Raw genomic sequence first — 21,314 nt, 5'->3', positions numbered from 1 at the left:
CCCTGTGGTGCTAGAAGAGCCAGGCCACCCCAGGCAGCCCACAGTGCCTGGAACTGACAGTGCCCATTGGGCCGTGTGGGGGGGTTGACTCTCTAGGGCCCTTGGGGCCTCTGTCTGTCCTGGGCCGTCAAAGGCTCTCCTGTCTTCTGTTCACACCCTGCCCAAGCTGACATGCGGACGCCAGGCCTGACTGCCAGCCTGGTGACCAGTGCTGAGGCACGCAACCCTTTCTGACGGCTTCGGAGCCAGGCACCACCAGCATGAGTCACTCGGCGGGAGGGGGATGGCTGAGGGGGCTCCCCCATCAGAGGCGACATTCAGATCTGGACACCTGCTCTGCCCGTTCCCCGAGTGTCTTGGGGAAAGGGCGCCTGCGTCTCTGCCCCACACGGGCGGGGAGCTCTCGCCAGGAGACCCGGGTGCCCCCCGCCTGGGGCAGTCCTCAGGAGTTCTAGGACAGCCGTGCCTGCCTCTTCCCCAGAGACACTTAGTCTGGCTGCCCGGCTCTCCTGACATAGAGTGGGCCTGTCCTCCAGAGACCAGGGTGCTGGAGGAGCCTCCGAGTGTGGAGCTCGGCATCCTCATTGCCCATGCGCTCCCCAGCCCGGCACCCTGCCCCAAAGCCGGCCCAGCAGGACGCAGCCGCTGCTCACACACGATGCCCTGCGAGGCCTGGACTTGACTTGCTTCCCAGGCTCTGAGTCCCCTGGCCTCTGGGCCTGGTTCAGTCTCTCAGGGACACTGGGACCCGGCCTGGGGCCTCCAGGAGCTGGGCTCAGGCCAGGACAGCCCTCCGAGGACCGAGGCCTGTTCCTCTGGGGCGGACGTCACAGGCCCCGCTGGGCTCGGGACTGTGCATCCAGCACCCTTGTGAATCAGGAATGCCCTCCCAGGGTGCCCTCTCTGAGGGGCGGGGGCCGGCGGGCGAGGTGACAGCTACCAGCTCCCCTGGGCTCTCTGGGCCTGCAGCTGCTGTGGCTGGAGTGCCCTGTCCAGAGGCTGCCACAGGTGGGAAGCTGGGGGCTGTGGAGGGGAATCTGTGGGGAAACAGCCTCTCCCTGTACTTAGGCGAGTCTGAAAGTGAGGGGCTGCGGCTCCCCCAGGGCACCAACCTCTGGGATCTTCCATTAGCCCCTGAGACCTGAGGAGGCTGGGAAGGACTCCCTGGCTGCTGGGCCCCGCGGGGGGAGGGGGAGCTTCTGGGGAGGCTCCTGCCTGGTAGGGACGCGGCCTTAGGGGAGCCCTGTCTGGCGTCGCCGTCCTGCATGTCGCCCCGAGTTCTCACTGCTCCAGGGGGGGTCCAGTGGTCCCGTTGCAGCAGGACCCAGCCTTGGGGTTCCCCATGCCTGTTGGCCGCCCCTGCCTCCCGCAAGCCCCAGCAAGATACAGAGGACCTAGAGCAACGTTTCCCGGGGCCGGCAGAGGTCGGTGGCAAGCCCTCCAGGCCCTGCCTATTCTCCCCTCGTAAGTGACTCCACCAGCAGCTGAGCACCTGGGGGCAGGTGAGGTGATGTCTGGCCACCTGAGAGGGCTTCTCCCCTCATCTCAGGAAACCGGAGCCCTTCCTGCACCCCACTTGGCTCAGAGGATGGATGGCAACGTCCACTGGGCCACGGCAGCTCAGGCCCCAGGGCGGGCTGAGAGCCAGGGCCCTCCCATTGCTGCACCAGCTCTAACCCCAGGCACACCCACCATGAAGCCCCCACACAGCCAGTCGGGGGGCTGCCTGAGCTCCGGAGGTCTGGCTACCGAAGGATCCCCCCCTGCCTGAGGGGCCGCCTGGGATCAGCCCACTGTCTCCCTCTGGGTGCACACCCTGAGCTTGCTCCTAATTAATTTTGTGTTGCCGCCAGCCTTTTCGTTTTCCTGGGGAGGGGCGGGGGTAGGGCGTGTGTAGTCACCGCCCTGTGGACATCACTAGGAAGAGGTGGCCCTTGGTGGGATGTGGACTTGGGGCCCAGAGGGACCCCGGGCAGATCTGAGGGGCCCGACCTTCTCTAGGGGGCCCTAGGGGCTCGGCTGCCTCCATCCACCCCAGTCTCGGCCTGGACAGGGCTTGGGTCTGTGCACCTGAAGTCAGTTTCTGGCTGTTTGTTTGGAGATCACCCTCTCAAATGACCTGTGTTGCCTGGTCAGGCTCATGGGGCAAAGTGGACAGCCAAGGCCACGCCCACCACTGGCCAAGCGTGGAAGAGACGGGTGCCTGTCGCCGCACAGTGCTCTGGGGATTGCTGGTGCTGCCCGGCCTGCAGGGTACAGGAGCCACAGGCCTTGACTGGGAGGCCACAAGCTCCTGAACCCTCAGCCACAGACATACCATGGCCAAGGGTCCCCCCCGCAGGGGCTCCACTCTGCAGAAGCCACGTTCATCCTGCCCTGCCAGGGGTGGCCACTAGAGGCTCCCCAAAGACAGAACTGGCCCCAGGGCTCCAGAGCCACCGAGTGCAAGCCCGGGACAGGGTGGCACCCACAGCAATGGAGGGACAGGGTTGGGTGTGGGGAGTACAGCCCACCCTTCCCCGGGACTGGGTACCACGGGGGAGGGGGAGGGGAGCAATGCAGCCCTGAGGCTCCTGGCCCCTTCCGGAGGAACTGACACCTGCTTTTCTGGGATGGACAGACAGGAGGACGTCACACACAGTGCTCTGAGGACGTCACCTGCCCTGTGGCGCCTGCCCTCCAAACACACTGTGACCTGGATTCTCTCCAAACCTGGGTCTTGCTCCTGGGAGGTGGTTGGGTTGGCTTCCGTACTGGGGACAGTCCGAAGACTAGGACAAAGTGTCCTACCGGCCCTCCACACTTGGGGTGACCACAGACCCCAGTGCCGGCTGGCCGGGGGGGTGTACCAGGCTCAGCAGCCCTCCACGCTCGGGGCAACCGCAGACCCCAGGGAGCCTGGCCCTGCTGTTCTCAGTCCCCCACTGGCCCTGGCTTCCTTCTAACCAGCGTCCAGGTATCAGTCTAACTAACCCCCAAGCCAAGCCACCACCCAGTATCCACCCAGGTGCCTACAGGAAACGTCAGTGCATTTACTTGGGAAAACACACCACACCCAGCACACAAGCGTGGGTCCTGGGGGAGGCCAGGGCTCCCAGCCAGCCGAGACCGCAGCCCAGCCCTCCTTCCTCTGCCTCATTGGCTGGGTGCCCCCACCTGGGCTAGATGGACCCACAGGGGGCCAGTGAGCAAGGCTGGCAGACCCTCGCCCAGAGGCTGGTGGTGTTTGGTGCAGGTGGGGAGGCAGCAGCTGAGCCTGACCCCAGGGGTCCTGAGGCACCCATGGCATGGGCCCCTCCCCAGGCTTGAGGAGGCGCTGGGAGATTCGCTGTCCATGGCTCTACCAGGCCCCACTCCCACCGCCCGTGGTCCGGTCCCGCCTGTGCACGCTATGCCTCCATTAATATTTTAAAGCTGCCACTGCACACTCTTTGCAGGAGGGAGTCATTGTCTGGGTTAACAGTAGGCTTCAACAAAAACCTGGCGTAAGGCTGCAAGAAATTTGTTTAAGATTTAACACATAGTAACATCAAAACAAACAAGCGCTGCCATGGCAACGAGGACTAAACAAAGGCTCGCAGATACCCCGAGCTGGCGCCACGCCGGTGGAGCCATGGCAACCTGCCCTGAAAACAGAAATCGGTAGACTTTTTCTCCACAAGTCCTGTCAGAGTCAGCAGCTTTCTGCAGTACCGAAGGCCACTTCCTCACGGTCCCCAAGCTCCTGAGGGAGGCAGAGGCTCCCACAAGTGACAGTGGGCACCCCCTCCCTAAAATGCAAAACAAAAGCAACTCAACACCCACAGGCCCGCCGCCTCCACCCCTTGCTTTCCCCGGAAATCAAAGGAGAATCTCTAGTGTCCCCAGCCCCTCTTGGTGGCCCTGCCCCCCTCTCTCTTCCTGAGACAAGGGTGTGAGTTTAGGCCCCTTGCTCCTGCACACCTGGGAGGTCAGGACCCCGTGCCAGGATCACAGGGACCCCCCCGAGGGGAGTCCAAGCTGCAGGAGGGAAGGACAGTTTGAGGGTGGGAGAGAGGAGGAGGTGGAGGCAGCCCTGGGGAAGCCCAGGGTCACAGGGGTCTGCGGCTGCAGGTGAATGGGGAGGCAGGGAGGTCAGAATCCCTTGGCCTCCCCTCAGGCCGGAGTCCCAGTCCTGGCCACCTGAGCTGCTGCCCGCAGGACAATCTCCCACACGGCGCCCACTCACGGTGCCCAGCCTGCCGACCAGGCTGCCCAGGACCGGGTCTCAGCCTCAACCCCTCCCTGGGCTTGGGCCACAGCTGTCTGCTCCCCCAGACCTTGACCCTCATGGTCAGCCAAGGCTGGCACACCCCAAGGCTGGTCCCCGGCCCCACACTGGGGAGGTAAATGTGCTGGAGCAGGGGGCCAAGCTTTAGTCCCCCAAGTGCCTGAGCAGCTCCAGCCCTGCCTCTGGGAACAGGCCCAGACCAGCTGGGGCTCCTCCGGCCTTCTGGGGTGCCAGCACCCCCACAAGCAGGCAGGGCTCCCATCATTCTCCAAATGAGCCACAGCCACCCAGCCCCATCCCCCGCAGGGAGAGTTCTGCATGTGTGTGCAGGCGTGTGTGTGCACATGCGGCCGTGTGCACGCACACATGCGCCATAGTTTGAAAGCAACTTTCTGCAGAAGGAATCACACCCGACACTGCACTTGGTGTGTCCAGGCCAGCGCCAAGGCTGTGCACATGGGGCCGGCCCTGCAGGGCTGATGGCCCCTGGACAGGCTCTTCCTACCTCCCGCCCAGCCCTTCTAGGAGCTTCACCCACAAGCACCATCTCCACACCGCTTTGCCCCAGGTCTGCTCCTGTGTATCCTGGAACACACATTGGGCAGCACAGAGGGCACCCAGGGACTCGTCCCAGATGTGTCCACACGCCCGAGCCTGCTGAGGAGCAGCTGCCAGGGCCCAGGAGCACGGGGCTGGGATCCATGAAGGGGCTGGGTCCCCTCCAAACAAGGACACCTGAGGGGGAGGAGGAGCACTGGGGGGCACAGGGGCCCTGGCAGCCAAGGGGAGGAGCCTGCCCTGCCCCTGCCCACGCAGGCTCTGGACACGGCGGCCACACTGCGAACCCCACCTGCTCCTGCGTGGGCTAAATATAGCCGACCCAGTTTCCCTCTCCCGTTCTGTGTGCCCGGGACACGTCCCCTTGGCAGAGTGAGTTCTGGGCTCAGGACAAGGGCACTGTCTGTGCCAGAGGCTCTGGCCCCTGACCTCCCGGGCACAGCCCAGGTCACTGCTGCCTGCCCATGGCTGGTGACCCACCAGAGCGGCCCTGGTCACCAGGACCTGCCAGCAGCTGGCTGGGGCCATGTACACAGGCCCACACCGCATGGCCCGCTGCTGCAGGAGGCTGCAGGTTTCCAGCAGGGGATGGCGGGCTGGTCTGTCCTCCAGGCAGAGGCTGCAGGTTTCCAGCAGGGGACAGTGGGCTGGTCTGTCCTCCAGGCAGCGGCTGACATAAGCCCTGTGGATGATGTGGGAGCTCCAGTGAGCCTGTGGGAGCTGCCCCTTGCCAAAGAACCCACAAGCAGGGCCTGTACCGCGGAGTCAGGCGCCAGTCGCTTCGGCCACAGTCCTGAGGGAGGTGCAGCCCTGAGAGTCAGTCCACGAAGGATCTGTGGCCGGGGGAGCAGTGAGGGGGGCACAGTGTGGCTGGGGGTGCAGTGTGGCCGGGGGTGCAGTATGGCTGGGGCTGCAGTATGGCTGGGGGTGCAGTGTGGCCGGGGGTGCGGCACAGGGGCGTTCAGTGTGGCTGGGGGTGCAGCATGGGGGGTACAGCATGGCCAGGGGTGCAGTGTGGCCGGGGGTGCCGTGTGGCCGGGGGTGCAGCGCGGGGGGTACAGTGTGGCCAGGGGTGCAGTGTGGGGGGTTCAGTGTGGCCGGGGGTGCAGTGTGGCTGCGGGTGCAGTGTGGCCGGGGGTGCGGCACAGGGGCGTTCAGTGTGGCTGGGGGTGCAGCATGGGGGGTACAGCATGGCCAGGGGTGCAGTGTGGCCGGGGGTGCAGCGTGGGGGGTACAGTGTGGCCAGGGGTGCAGTGTGGGGGGTTCAGTGTGGCCGGGGGTGCAGTGTGGCTGGGGGTGCAGTGTGGCCGGGGGTGCAGTGTGGCTGGGAGTGCAACATGGAGGGTTCAGTGTGGCCAGGGGTTCAGTGTTGCTGGGGGTGCAGTGCAGGGGGTACAGTGTGGCCAGGGGTGCAGCGTGGGAGGTACAGTGTGGCCGGGGGTGCAGCGCAGAGGGTGCAGTGTGGCCAGGGGTGCAGTGTGGCCAGGGGTGCAACACAGGGGGTGCAGTGTGGCCAGGGGTGCAGTGTGATGAGGGGTGCAGCACGGGTGGCGCAGTGTGGCCGGGGGTGCAGTGTGGCTGGGGGTGCAGCGTGGCCGGGGGTGCAGTGTGGCTGGGGGTGCAGCGTGGCCAGGGGTGCAGTGTGGCTGGGGTTGCCGTGTGGCCAGGCATGCAGCACGGAGGGGGCAGTGTGGCCAGGGGTACAGTGTGGCCAGGGGTGCAGTGTGGCAGGGGGTGCCATGTGGCCAGGGGTGCAGTGTGGCCGGGGGTGCAGTGTGGCTGGGGGTGCGGTGTGGCTGGGGTGCAGTGTGGCCAGGGGTGCAGCACGGAGGGGGCAGTGTGGCCAGGGGTGCAGTGTGGCCAGGGCTGCAGTGTGGCCGGGGGTGCAGTGTGGCAGGGGGTGCCATGTGGCCAGGGGTGCAGTGTGGCCGGGGGTGCAGTGTGGCTGGGGGTGCAGTGTGGCTGGGGTGCAGTGTGGCCAGGGGTGCAGCACGGGGGGGTTCAATGTGGCTGGGTGTGCAGCATGGGGGGTACAGTGTGGCTGGGGGTGCAGTGCCAGAGGTGCAGGCTGTCGGACGGACCCTTGTGGGCTGAGCCCCAGCCCTTGTTGGGCTCCTACTGGTCCCCTTGCTCTGGCAGGCTCCTTGTGCCTTCCTGGTCTCAAGGGGCCCCAGGGATGAGTGGTCCTGGGTTAGTGTGGGCTCCAACCGCTAAGGTGTTGGCAAATGATGGCCCTGTCCGAGGCCGGGGAGTGCAAGGTTGCATGACTACCTACACAGAGGGGCCAGCCACAGCCTCCTCTCACACCGGCCAGTGGCTGAGCCCATGAGGACACTGAGGCTGGGAACCCACAGAGGAGGTTGGCGGGGCCACTGGGACTGGACAGGGTCAAGGATGAGACCAGCTCGCACCTGGGGCCCTGGATGGAGCCTCCCCTCCAGCTTCTCTGGGACTGAGGCTGGGAGCTGTCAGGAAGACGAACAGGACTCGCTGGCCCTGGTTGCCTCTGCCGTCCCCTAGAGCTGGGGGAGCCTGCAAGGCAGTCAGCTGGAGAGAGGGTCCGGGTTCAGGCATCCTTCTGAGCGGTTTCATGGCTTTTCCAGCATAACTTTCCAAACCCCAAATGCCCTCAGATGCCCTCAGATGCGCCGTACACAACAGGAAGCTCAGCAGGACACGCAGTCTAGGAACACGCACGACCCAGGAGACCCCCAAGACCCAGGGGATGTGTGACCCGGGAGACACATGTGACATCGCCACGGAGCACAGCAGAGACGGAACAGCTGCAAAGGCCACGGCGCCCCCCAGAGCTGGTAGATGGGGCGCTGGCGCCGCAGAGGTGGGCCCCACAGCCTTCAGCACACGGGCATCTGACCCACGGCCCAGCCCCTCGCAAAGCCAAGGCCGCAGAGGGGAAGGTGCAGGAGCTCTGAGATGAAAGAGGTGATGAGTTTGCGGCAATGTAGGAATGAAATAGATCACATCGGCCACAGGTGGACGCAGGTGCAAACCACCGAAATAAAGCCATTGCCACACAGGTGGACAGGACGGGGCTGGACACGGGGCTCAGGGAGAACCACTGCTTTTCTCGGGCGCGATCACGGTGGGGTGTCGGGACATGAGGTGAAACGTGCCGGGGCGTGTGAGGGTGCCTCAGTGTGCTTCCCGGCGTTCATCCAGGAGAAAACAGACAATGCGTGACACGGCAACAGACGTGTGCACACATGACACAGAAACGCATGTGCACACGTGCACACGCAGAAACATGCACACACGACGCAGAAACACATGCACACACAACGCAGAAACGCGCACACGTGGACACACGACACAGACAAAGCAAACGGCACGATGCGGTTTCAAGGTGGCGGCCGGAGCCGCCTCCTTGGTGTCCTTTGCCATTTTGCCGCCTGTGGGAATCCTGGGGCAGAAATACAGCAGCACAAAGGCTTTGGGAGGGGCTGGGGGACACCCGAACGGCCAGCTCCATGCATGGGGACACAAGCATCCAACCTCTGAGATTCAGCCCCTGAGCCAGCCCACAGAGGGTCAGGAGCTCTGCCCGCCAGCAGCCACCTGCCCCTCCAGGCTCCAGGCAGCCACTGCCCCCACTCCTGGGGAAGCCCAGTGATCCCAGTCACAGCTCCCTGACTCCGGGGAGCAGCATTCACCCCGAGTCTGTTCTGAGGCCAGACACCCCCTCATAGGCCACCTCCCATGCCGAAACCCTCCACTCCCACGGGACTGAGAGGAGCCAGGGCTGCCACTCAGGCCTCGGCACCGAGAGGTCCAGCAATGCCCGGACCCCTGCTCCCTGGGGGCCCAGATGGCACATTCAGGCTCCCACATCTGGGCTGCTTCTGAGAAGGGTGGGGTCTTGAAGCACAACCCCTCCACTCCCCACGGCTCACTCCCCACAGAACCCACCCAGGGGCTCAGGGTGGCAGACCCCCGTAAGTCAGGTCCCTCGGCCCGTGAGCCCAGCGCACTCACTTGATCTTGCTGAAGACGATGTCCACGTCAGTGACGGTCACGTTCCTGCCGTCGATCACCTGGCAGTCCTTGCACAGCTTCGACCAGTTCTTGCCGTGCATCTCCCTCCCGGTGGCCCTGGTGTCCCCGTGCACGGCAAAGCGCCGGAAGGCCTCCTCCAGGGCACTGAGCTCAGGGGATGCGGCTGCCCCCTCACCGGCACCCTCCGATTCCAGTGACAGCCTCTTGGCCGCCCGGTCCTTCGAGGGGTCCCCCGGGGACTTGGGGGGCGTCCTGTTGGCAGCTTTGGCGGGCTTGGCCTTGTCAGCCATGTTGCTATGGAGGAAGGAGAGGAGAAAGGTGTCACCCGGGCCATGTCCCAGCTGACCCGGGTGCAGCCCAGGAGACCCCGCCGTACCAATGAGCACCAGGACATGGCGAGGGCTGAGATGGGCAGGCCCTCCTGGGGCTGCCCCGCAGACACGCGTGTCTAGCCCCGGGCAGAGCGGAGCTAAGCGAGGCCTTGCCCACTGCCGTCATTGGGCCAAGGACCCCCTAAGCCAGATAAAGCCAGCAGCACGCAGAGCCCAGGGTGGGAGCTGAGCTGGGTGCCAGGGGCTCCAGGCCGAGGAGGCTCAGAGTGTGACTGGCAGCATCAGAGCCTATCCCGGGTCCCCTCCCTGCCACAGTTCCACTGTCCCTCCTGTGGATGCCTACTCTGCAGCTCTGGAGGACACCTCGGGATCACACCCTCCCCGGGGTCTGTGACATGCTGCCTTCCTCCGGGAGGGTCCACAGCAGTCATGCGACAGCCGCTCCCTCCCCACTGCAGAGCCTCTGACCTTAGATGGAGCTTTAGGCTGGGGAGGGTGCGTGGTGGCCCTGGGGGTGCCTCAGGATGCTCTTCCCAGGAGCCCTAGGCCTGCCGAGCCCACGGTGGCCCCGGCCAGGGGAGGGGACTGCGAGTGTGGGGGGCTGAGGCAGTGGTGGGGGCACTGGTGTCAGGGCGCAGGGACGCCCTCTGGACTTTGCAAGGCGCCCGCCCCCAGAGCAGGCGGCTGGGCCATGGGGTTGAGAAGACTAAGGGGTGCCACCCAGGCAGGGCTTGGGGACACAGGGCTACACCACAGGGCGGGGCTGCCGAGGCCGCCTCCCCACCATGCATGGGCTCCGGTGAGACCCAGTCAGGCCCTGAAGGACTCAAGGGTGAGTTGCTGGACTCAGGGCATGAAAGCTGCTTCCCCAAGGGGCCTGGACGCCAGGTGGGCCGTCAGCACTGCACTGAGAGCTGAACACGGCCTCTGCCCACAGACACAAGAGCCGGTGGGAGGGTCCGTGCCGAGGACACATGTGCATGTCCCAACCCTGGGACTCACGAAGCCCTCTCAGATCTGGAGTTCTCAGCGCCAGTCATGGCCAAAGTGTGGCTCTGTTATCGTGGGGGTCCTGAGTGTGGCCCCTGCTGACCCTGAGATCCCACAAATTCCCCCAAAACAGCCAGAAAAAAATCCAGGGGCACTCCCTACACTGAAGACCTTAAGGGCCTCAGGCCCCACCCACTCACCCCTTTCCCTGGAAGGCACCAAAAATGCAGATGCCAACCCAGCGGAGGATGCAGGGGCAGGATGCTGGTGGGGGCAGGATCCTGGGGGTGGAAGGGCCGGGTCAGGTGTCGAGCCAGGAACAGTTTCCAGTTTTATCGCTGACACCATTTCTTCATCTGAAACAGGAGCTTCTCACAGGCCTGGCCTGTGTTTCCCCTGGGCCTCTGCAGCAGGGGTCGCTGGACAGGAGGAGCAGCTGAGAAATTACCAGAAGCAATGGCGGGTTTGTGAGCACCCAGAACAGTGGTGGGTGTGCGGGTCAGAGAGAAAGAACCTTCTGGGATGCTTCCAACTCAGGGCTGCGTTCTGTGGTCTCATCTCCTGTGGGGACGCGCCTGAACAGAGACCCTTATTCACACACCTGAGAGTCATCGGAGAACCTGCACCCCGTGGGGCCCGCCTGGGAGCAGAGGGATGAGGGAAGCCCCTCAGAGCCACCTTCAGGGCTCACGCAGGACATCCCAGCCCATCAGCACGTGCTTTGCATGAGTTTTTGATAAGCTTGGAGGTTGGCCTTGGAGGGCTGAGCGGGACATAAAGCGTCCTGCCCTCGTGAGGCCTTCAGTTGGGACAAGTGATAAACCAATAAGCAATGAAACATCAGGCAGCGAGGAGTGAAGAGGAGAAACTAAGGCAGGTCAGAGGGAGGCCAGCAGGCAATTTCAGACCCGGCGGAAGAGGATGCACGTGAGCAGAGATGCAGACAGGTGGGAGTCACGGTGCATGAGAACGGTCCAGCCCGTGGCCCCTGCACCAAGGTGCCACTGAGCCCCTGCTGGGCAGGCACCACCTGTGCTAGGCTCAGCCCCTCTCAGCACAGCAAGCAGCATGAGATGGCACGCATGAGAGCATGGTGGGGGCCGTGGGGGAGAGGGCAGAAAGGAACAGGGGTCAGGCCATCGCCAGATCTACTGAAGACAGACACTGGCTTCAAACGTTCTGAGGAAAAATGCTTCGGGCTGGGACTTGGATACCCACGTCCACTGTCCCACTCAGGCTGAGGGGAGCAAGGCCACCTGCAGTGGGTGTGAGCTCAGAGACGTGGCCACACCCCCTGCGGAGGTGCTTGGTGACTGGGCTTCCCAGGAAGACGAGGGTGACAGCCGTCAACAGCCGAGAAGAAGGAGTAGATGCAGGAACCCATGGCCGTCACATGGGAGTGAGTCCATGGGCGCTTGGGAGGGCTGAGAACCAGGCCCAGGCAGTTCTGGAGGGAAAAGTGGAACCCGTCCCAGCTCAGCCCTGGCCTTTCTGCAGCAAGGGGTAGAGCAGTGCCGACCTCAGACGCCAGCTGCCAGAAATGCTTCCAAAGCCCGCCTCTGCGTGGGCTGTGTGCTGAGGGGTCTCACATGGGGACTCGCCTCAGAGCCCATCCGAGCTTCACTGTTCTAGGTTCTTGTGTTTTACCTCAAACATGCATTAGTTTAATAAAATATTTTTTTAAAGGTTTTTAAACTAAAAATAATGAATTAGGCACGACGTGCCGCTGTGGGAAGATAGCCAGGCTGCTGCTGGGTCTGGAGGAGCAGGACGTGGGCCACAGACACGGAGCAGGAGCGGAGGAGACGGGAGCCACACTGTCTGGATCACTTCATTAGACCCACGTGCTGTTTCCACAATGACGGTAATAAGAATACATTTAATTTTGAGAGAACATGGAGGTGTCAGACGGACAACGAGCCTGGGTGGGCGCTTTTTCCTTGGCGCTCTCCACCGAGCATGGCATGCAGCTGTGCCAGCTGCTTCTCCTTGGATGGACAGAGGCCAGGTGTCCTCCACTTTCCCAGTTTCTGGGCGCAGCGCACCTGAGCCCTGGGTGCAGACCCTCACACCGTTTCCCCCAGAGGCTCTGCTCTTTCCCCGTGAGGGAAAAGAAGGTTTTGTAGCAGAAGAGACTCCAGGAAGACAAACTGCTCACCTGGGGACAAAGGACAAGCTCCCAGGCGTGTACCCACCATCTCCACGTGTGTGCCCTGAGCCCCCAGGGGGTCGCTCTGCACTCCCAGGCCTGTGCCCACCATCCCAGCTGTGTCTGGCACTCCCAGGCCTGTGCCCACCATCCCAGCTGTGCCTGTACTCCCAGGCCTGTGTCTTGCATCCAGGTGTGCACCTGCACCCTCTCCCGCTGGCCAGCACCTCCCTGGTAGGAGGGATGTGCCAAGCCCTGCCCTGACCCAGGTGCCTGCTTACAGCACATGCCCCTTCCCTGGCCAGACCCTATGGGACCACAAGTGGGGCCCAGCCAGGACCTACTTGGAGGCTGAGCTCACCCTACTCTCACCCACCCCCAGCGCCTCCCCAGGGAGTCAGGAGGACGGTGCCTACGGGCTCACCCACGGGTGTGGGCAAGACTGTGTTGTCCAACTGGCATCTTCAAAACAGGCTTGGAGAGGACAGAAGATGAGGGCAGAGGTGGCACCACAGACCCCAGAGTGGGGCAGGCAAAGGCAGACCCCAGAGGGTGGCTGTCCTAGGGAACGAAGCATCCTCGCTGGCCAGGGAATGCCTGTCCCGGTGTGTCACCAGCTCCAAGGACTCGGCCACCCAGGTGGGGCTTCATACCAGACATCCCAGGCCACCTTGGCCCCAACCCCACAGGCTATCCCTGTTCCCAAGAGGCCCCGTGGAAAATCAACTGGGCCCCGTTTTTCAGAATGAATCTCCTGGGAAATGCCTTCAGACTGGACGCTGGACTGCCCAAAGCCAAACTTACAGAAAACCTGCCAGAACAGAATTGACAGGGCTGGGGAAACAGCAGCCCCAGCCTCTGATCATGGAGCTGTCCAGGGGCTGGAAACCCAGGTGTCCATGTGGCATCAGTAAGCGGGGCCGGGGCACTAGGACTGACCGGGCTCTGTCACTAGGAACAGGGGTCTCGCACTTGGGCCAGGGGGTTCTCACCAGGACCAGGGGCCTGTCAGTCACTAGGGCCGGGACCTGTCCCTTGGGCCTGGAGCCTGTTACTAGGACCTGGGGTCTGTCACTAGGGCCGGGGTCTGCCCCTTGGGCCTGGAGCCTGTAACTAGGGCCTGGGATCTCTGTCACTAGGGCCAGCTGCTGTTTTAAAGGTAGCAGCAGCCTGGGTGCTCCCTTGTTCACTGCCCACGCCCACGCGGGGGTGGCGCCGACAGAGCCTACACAACTGCTCTCCACGTGGATGGCTGTGGGGTGGCTGAGCCTTGCTGGCAGAGGAGGCTGGTGGACAGGCCGTGCTCACATCATCAGCAGTGCCGGGTCAGAGGTGGAGGCAGGAGCCACGGAGTCAGTGGGAGCTACCAACCCTCTCAGCTCATCACCACTCCCTGGGGCCTGAGACCTCAGAGCCAGCCCTCCGCCCTGCTCAGGCTCTGGCCTCCCTGAGAACCTCTGTCCTGGTCACAAGTGTCCTGCAGGCCCCCTCGGTTGTGCTGGGCTGGACCAGGCCAGGGCGTGACCTCTGACAGCTCCACCTGCTCTGGAGAAGCCACCAGCAGCTTCTCCAGCTGCACCCACTGACCCCCAGAGCTCGCTCGCAGGCAGGTGCCCATGGTGGGACAGTTGCTTGTGCCTCAGTCTCCTCATCCTTGAAGGGGTACAGCCCCCTCCCCATCTCCCTCGCACCCGATGGCCTCATGCAGGCACAGCCCGAGGGAGAACCTGTCTCTGCGGAGAAAGACTCTGTGATGGCAGCCAATTGGATTCCACCAGAACCCGAGGGCAAGCATTCCTCGGGAAGTGACCAGGCTGGGAGCATCAGGCACGCACACCACACACTCAACCCAAACCTTCTCTTAACTCAGGTTCCCAGGAGCCCGGCGTGCTTCTGCCTGGCAGGGGCCGACGCTCGTGCCCTGGAGAACTCCCTGTTCAGGGATGACAGTGGGTTCCCTGGTGATTTGGAGGCCTGGGGCCTGGGTGGGAGCTTCTCCCTCTACCCCTGGAGACACTGCCCAGGAGTCCAACGTGCTGTGACCGCAGGATGCCCCTGGCAGGGGCCATGCTGGCTCAGACGCCTCTCACCAACCCCTTCCTTCCATGCCCTCGGGGCCTGTCAGGCAGTCAGAGCTCCCAATCAGAACAAAGCCGGCAGTTTTGAGTCTGTGCACATCCCCCTGCAGCGCAAGATGCAGGATGATCAGTGGCTCCAGCCCAGCATCCCCACGGCACACTTGAGAGCACACCCCACCCAGAGGCCAGACAGGTGCACACGGCCAGGGCCGCCCCAGGACACACGTCCAGAGAGGTCACAGTCCTGAAAGGTCACGGTCCTGAGAGGTCACCATCCTGAGAGGTCCTCAGTCCAGAGAGGTCACCAGTTCTGAGAGGTCACTGTCCTGAGGGGTCACTGGTCCAGAGGTCATCACTCTTGAGAGTCACTGGTTGATCCTGAGAGGTCATTGGTCCAGAGGGATCACTAGGATGGGGTCTCCAGGCCTGGGCTGAGGCTCTGCCCCACAGAAGACCTGAGGTCGGGCTCCTGCTCTTCAGGGACCCTGAGGGCTAGAGCCAAGCCCAGGCTGAGTGCAGTCCCCAAGGAAGTGGGAGGAGGAGGGCAGGGTGGAGTCCTGTGGCAGCATCCCCAGCACACCACACTTCTATCCTGGTCATCTCACATGGCGTCCTCCGGCCATCCTGCACTGGGCCACTCGGGACCCCTGCCACTCACCACAACCGCATGGCCTCAGACCTGGGCAGGACAGGGCAGGCTTTGCACTCTCCTAAGGCTCATGGGGTGGGAGGGCCCCTGCACAAGGAGCCTTCCGGTAAGGGGGGCAGGGGAGCAGGGGCTGTGTGGCCCTGGCCACCTCCACTCACCCTCCCTCCGCCCTCAGAAGAAGAGAGATGGCTGCGGAGGAGCTTCTTGGGTCAACAGGGTGCACCCAGCCCCCGGTGCCCTCTGCCTCTGGGAACCACATCTTGGCCCCCAACTGCAACGTGTGGTCCTTGCAGCGCTCAGCGTGGCCACTCTGGGGACGGCCACCAGAGCCCATCTGCACGCAGGTGTAGGGATGAGAAGGCGGGGCAGTCTCAGAGAAAACCCTCCCAGGCCACAAGGCAGATCCCCTCTGAGTAGGAGACTCAGGATTAAGGTTGACAGGAAGACGCAGGTGGGAGGATGGAACATTCCAGAGCACTATGGCTGAGTAACCAGGCCACAGATGCCTGGGCTGCCAGGGCCACCAACTTTGCCACCGAATGGCCACTATGGGATGGAGGCGCCAGCAGGGGTCCCAGACTCTGCAAAGGACGCTGCGGCGGAGACTGATACGGGTCTGAGATGGCTGTCCAAGGCCCAAGTGAGAGTTAAACCACATGCCCAGCCAGTGCCCACCATCCGGGCCAACACCATTTCTCTAAAGCACGACACAGGACATTCCACCAACAGAGCATCCCAAAAGGGAATAAAATAGAGATCCCGGCTGGCTCATCCCATCAACCATGTCGGAGACTCGGCGGCTGCAGATGCGGTGGGACCTGCCTCCATTAAAAGCACCTTCTGTGGGGACAGCCAGGGCTCCCACTCGGGGCACAGCAGGTTAGAGGACACAGCCGGGGCTCTCACAGGGCACAGTGAGTTACAGGAGAAAACAGCCGGGGCTCTCACGGGGGGCAGAGCACAACACTGCAAAACCAGGGGCTGGTCCCTCATCCAGCGCAGCTTCACTGAGTGCCAGACGCACGAGGACCCTGCCCTGCTCCGCCCCAGCCCACTCACTGCCCTTGTGTTACCCTCGGGGCTCCGGGTCCAGGGTACCTGCAGGCAGCTGGGACCAGGCCAGCTCTGGGCCAATGTGGCCCCATCTAATCCCCAGAACCTGTGAACGTGACCTTGTTTGGAGAAAGGATCTGGAAATGAGATCATCCTGGATTATCCACAGCTGAGCCCTAAATCCAATGGTGAGTGTCTCTACCTAGAAGAGGCAGAAGAGAAGACACAGAGAGAAGAGAAGAAGGTGCTACAGGCTGAATTCATCCCCTCCAAAATCCACGCTGGAACCTAATCCCCATTGTGGTGGCATTAACAGAGCCTTTGGGGGATGAGATTGAGCTATGGGGGCCAGGCTCCTGGGAATGACCGAGTGCCTTATCAAAGGGCTGGGGCATGAGGACATGGCAACCAGGCCCTGTCTTGGAAGCAGGGAAGGGCCCTTGTCGGACGCCAAGACTGCAGGTGCCTTGATCTTGTACTCTCCAGCCTCCAGAACTGTGAGAAGTGAACATATCATTCCATAAATTACCATGCCTGGTGCTGTTACAGCAACACACACGGACTAACACAGTCGCCATGAGGCTGGGGCTGCAGTGACACAGCCACACGCCCAGGACAACTGGAGCCACCAGGAGCTGGAAGAGGCAGGGAGCGTCCCACCAAGCCTCCAGAGGAAGCTGACTCATGAGATGCCTGGACGCTGGGCTTCTGGTCTCCAGGACGATGGGGGAATGCGTCCCTGTTGTGTTAACCCCGGACTGTGTCAATTGTCAGAAGCCTCTGGACACAGTGACACAGCGGGTGGGACCAGAGGCTCAGCACCCCTCACAGGGAACAAAGTCTTTGAGGCCCTCAGGTGGCACTGAGAGGCCACAGGGGGCTCCAGAGGCCCTTGGGGGTCCACCTAAGCCAGGGTGGGTGTTAGGCCAGGGCTGCCAACAGCACCTGCCTTCTGAGACCCATCCAGCCTCTGGTTGCCCATTTTTAGGTGGAGAAAATGAAGGCTGCATATGTGGCTGGTGTGAGGAAGTCAGCTGATGGGAATTTGCTGATTTAAGGGAAGGTTCAGCTGCGTCTGCATGCTAAAGGGCTGTCCTCCAGATCAGATCGAGAAGCTTCGGGAAGGTAATGCAAAAGAATTTCTGATGTTCTTGGCGTGGGGGAAATTTGTTACACGGACACAGAAAGCCTTGCCCTGCAAGGGCAAGATTCTTAGAAGGCACCAGATTAAAAGAAAGAACTTCTGTTCCTTGAAAAAATATCATCGAGTGAGTGAAAAGGCAAACCCCAGGGTAGGAGATGTTTGCTATGCACAACAAATGTTGGCTTGTCTCCAGAATATATAAAGAACCTCTACAAATCAATAGAAACTCAATCCACAAAGGGCAGCTGACTTGAACAGGCCCCCAGGGACGAGGGTATCCAAGTGCCCAGTGCTCGGTGGGAAGCACTCAGCTTTGTTAGTATGACCAAGAAAATGCAAATCATAAGGCTTCCACACAGCCTTACAAAGGGCTAAGACATTGCAAAGGCTGACAGTGGCTAGTGCCGGCAAGGATGTGGGTCAACAGGAAACTGTGGGGGCGAATGGCTTTAATCCCTTTGGGAAACTGCTTGGCATCATCTGATGAATGTAAAGACACACTAGATCCCAGACTCAACGGCTCCACTTCCAGACTGACCCAAGAGACTCATGCCCACATGCCCCAAAGAACATCCCAGGAATGCCCACGACAGCTTCATCCCTAGTTGCCAAGAAAGGGGAACCGCCTGGACATGCGCCTGCTGACAGTATGGCGGTCTGAGGGACAGTGGGCATCCCCGTGGGAGTGTGGGCGGCGCTGAGCACGAGTGCCTGGGGCTCCTCGACGCAGTGTGGACGGACCACTCATGCACACTATTGATCCACGTGAGCCAGCACAGCAGTGTGCCCACCACGTAGCTTCTGGTTAAACGTTAAAAACAGGCAAAGCCAAAGCACAGTGCTCAGGAATTGGAGCTTCGACGGGAAAACGGACGGTGAGTAAGACCCCATCCCACTCCCGGAACATGAAGAGAGGCAGCCCAGAACGGCTGGCACTAGAACTGCAGGTGGGCTGTGCCAGGTGCCAGGTGGGGCCCTCCCAGCAGGCGGCCTGGGGACACGTGGGCACTGGCGAAGGTGGCAGGAACAAGCCTGGTGGGAGGTGAGGCTGAGATGAGCTTCACCCCAGTGGCTCCGTCCACGGCCCAGGCTTTTCTGGCACTGAGAAGGCAGAGGTGCCACCCCGCCGAGGGGCAGAGGAAACCGGCCCTTGGGCAGCCTTAGGAGAAGTGGGGGCCGGTGTGCGCAGGAGAGGGTGGACACCCCAGATGCAGCCACGGTGGCCAGGTCACCTGCGAGATGCCATGGGTGGGAGGTGCAGGTGGCTGTGCAGCGGTGCCCTGGGCTCAGGGGGAGGGGCTGGGTCAGGTCCCCGGGGCTGGCTGGGGCCTGGACATGGCTCCCTGGCCCTGAGGCACCAGCAGCACTTCTGAGTGGGGTGGGACTGGCCTGGTGTGTTTCTGGGCAGGGATCCAGTGTGAGCGGGTGAACAGTGAGTGGCGGCCATGGGCACGCTGAGGTAAGCACACTTCGCCCACCTCTGTGGGCCAGGAAGGCGTGTCACACGCTTCCTGACAAGGCAGAGGGTGCTGGGAGCTCGCCTGTGTCAGACATGAGGGCCCTTGGACCAGGGCCTGGGTTTGAAGCCACCGCCATAACCCATACACGGTGCTTGCTGCTCCTGGCCCCACTGACTGATGACTGATGGCCAGAGGGAGGCAGCAGCTGTGTGAAGTCGCCTGGCAGGTGCAGCTGTTGGTGGCATTCCCTGGGCAGAGGCCACGTTGGACATTTGTGAACAAATGAGCGGGTCGGGGTTACAGGTTATAGGATCTGGGAAATGTGGTCTGTGATGCCACGCGCCCTGGGGGATCACGTGGAGCCCACATGGGCAGGCACCTTTTATCATGCCAAGAAGTCAGCTGTGGGACACAGAGTGTGCCCAGAGGAACGCACGCACCAATCCCTACCCTGAGCCACGCTGAACGGGAAAGGGCTCCAGGTGGCCTTAACTGCTGGGCTTAAAGAAAGGTTAAGAACCTCCCTTCCCTTCCAGAACCTCACTTTTAAATGACGTCAGCATGACTGGCGTCCTCTGACGAGGCGCTCACCCTTCCACGACGGAGGGGAGAAGCCCGGCTTTCTGAACGGATGAGGCTGCAGAAGGCAGTTGGTATGATGCAAAGACAGAAAGCTGCTGTCTGCTTCCACTCTTTTGAAAGATTTTTTATATTTCTTCCCCAAAAGAAGTCATGCATTTGGACATTTAGACATTAAATTACAATTCGCAATTCAGTTGTGCTTGCACAGTTAAAGGAGAAACATGGAACCCAGAACAGTCTTAATTCGCGCATTAGGAAACAAGATTTAGGGACAGCTGATGTTTCTCTTTATTCTTTTTCTGAGACCCACGTGCCACTTTCCTGCAGGGCGCTGCCCTTCCCCAGGTGTGATTCCAGGGGGCTGCAGACCACAGAACCCGCCCCTCCCCTGGATCCAGCAGGGCCAATCAAAGCCATTCCCAGTCAGGGCCCTGCAGCGCTGGGGAGGGGCTTCCCCACCGAGGAGGTGCTGCTGAGCTCATCTGTCCTGGGGGCCCTGGCGGGGAGATGGCCTGGAGTGAAATGCCCAGGATGGGGAAGCCCTGGGGTGGGAGAAGCCCTGGGTGGAGGAACCCTGGGGGGGATTGCCCTGGGGAGGGGGAAATCCCCTGGGGGGGAAGCGCTGGGGAGGGGGATTCCCCGGGGAAGAGGATGCCCTGGGTGGAGATGCCATGTGGGGAGGATGTCCTGGGTGGGGGGATGACCTGGGGGGGGATGCCCTGGGTGGGGGGGTGTGCCCTGTGTGGAGATGCCATGTGGGGAGGATGCCCTGGGTGGAGATGCCATGTGGGGAGGATGTCCGGGTGGGGAATCCTTGTGGGGGTTGTCCTGGGTGGTGGAGCCTCAGTGAAGGAATGGCCTAGGGGGTGGCTCTGGGAGGGGGTGGCTCTCTGATGTGGATGTCCTGGAAAGGGGATGTCACCTTAGGGGGAAAGCCTGTTGCAGATGCTCTAGGAGGGAGCCCTGTGTGAGAGATCATCTGAGTGGAGGATGCACCGGGTGGGGGATCATCTGGGTGGGGGAACATCTGGGTGGGGGATCATCTGGGTGGGGGATCATCTGGGTGGGGGAACATCTGGGTGGGGGATCATCTGGGTGGGGGATCATCTGGGTGCGGACTGCCTCAGGTTGGAGATCATCTGGGTGGCAGTTGCCCCAGGTGGGGGATCATCCAGGTGGGGGACCATCTGGGTTGTGGTTGCCCCGGGTGGGGGATCCTCCAGGTGGAGGATCATCCAGGTGGGGGACCATCTGGGTGGGGGATCATCTGGGTGGGGGACCACCTGGGTGGGGGACCATCTGGGTGGGGGACCATCTGGGTGGGGGATCATCTGGGTGGGGGCTGCCCTGGGTGGAAGATCTTATCAGGGGGATGCGGTGGGTTATGGCCCTGTGGCACCCCCAAACACACACACACCAAGAAGAAGCTGGTCTCCTAGGAGGAGGATCCACGCAGGGCAGCTTGGGGTTTGGCTCGTGGATGCTGGGGACAAGGCCTGAGCCCCAGATGTGGCTGGGCCTGACCCAGGCAGCTCCACCCCTTCCTTCCCAGGAAACACTTTCTGCTCGAGCAGTAGGATCTAGGCGTGTGTAGATTCTGCTGCCTGATCCTGGCTCCTGGCTGAGGGTTTGTGGGCTCAGATGGACTAGACACCCGGCCACAACCCTCCTGGGCACAGCCTTCTGGCTCCCCCAGCCCAGGTGGAGGCAATGAGTGACTCTCCTCACCCAGAGTGTTTTCCCGAAGGCGCTTCTGCCTGAGGGCACCAGGCTGGGCCAGGTACTGCAGGGCGCTGACCAGCACTGGCCTTGGGGCCCCAAGAGCCCCAGATGGCATCCCTCTCACACACTCCCCCTGTCTCACCAACAGCTATAAATAGACTCGGCTCTCTGCTGGCACGGCCTCTCCCGAGGAAGCTTTTAATTCTCAGCGTCCTCTGCAGGGGGTGGCTCCCACAGGCCTGGGAGGGAACAGACTGCCTGACTCTCCAGAGAGCTCCCCAGTCTCCATCTGCGATGGGTGATCCTAATTTTCTTCAGGAAGTTCTCCTGAGCC

At 62.2% G+C, this 21,314-nt stretch overlaps 1 protein-coding gene across 3 annotated transcripts in view; it reads right to left on the bottom strand.

Annotated features, from left to right (window-relative positions):
- The window catches only part of TPPP (tubulin polymerization promoting protein), a 33,634-nt gene that overhangs the window by 9,707 nt on the left and 2,613 nt on the right, over nt 1–21,314 (bottom strand). For 2 of the 3 annotated variants that reach the window (XM_019013503.4, XM_031003308.3), the window contains one exon: nt 8,801–9,115. In XM_019013503.4, the coding sequence (XP_018869048.2) occupies nt 8,801–9,111 (311 nt within the window). In that variant the 5' untranslated portion in view covers nt 9,112–9,115. Of the gene's footprint in view, nt 1–8,800; nt 9,116–10,343; nt 11,171–21,314 lie in introns of those variants that run through there. The other variant, XM_055367779.2, reaches the window with a different exon arrangement.

The sequence above is a fragment of the Gorilla gorilla genome, chromosome 19 (genome assembly GCF_029281585.2).
Source record: "Gorilla gorilla gorilla isolate KB3781 chromosome 19, NHGRI_mGorGor1-v2.1_pri, whole genome shotgun sequence".
Taxonomy (NCBI): Eukaryota; Metazoa; Chordata; class Mammalia; order Primates; family Hominidae; genus Gorilla; species Gorilla gorilla.
Note: the sequence above shows the minus strand (reverse complement) of the source record. Positions and strands in the feature narration are given on the sequence as shown.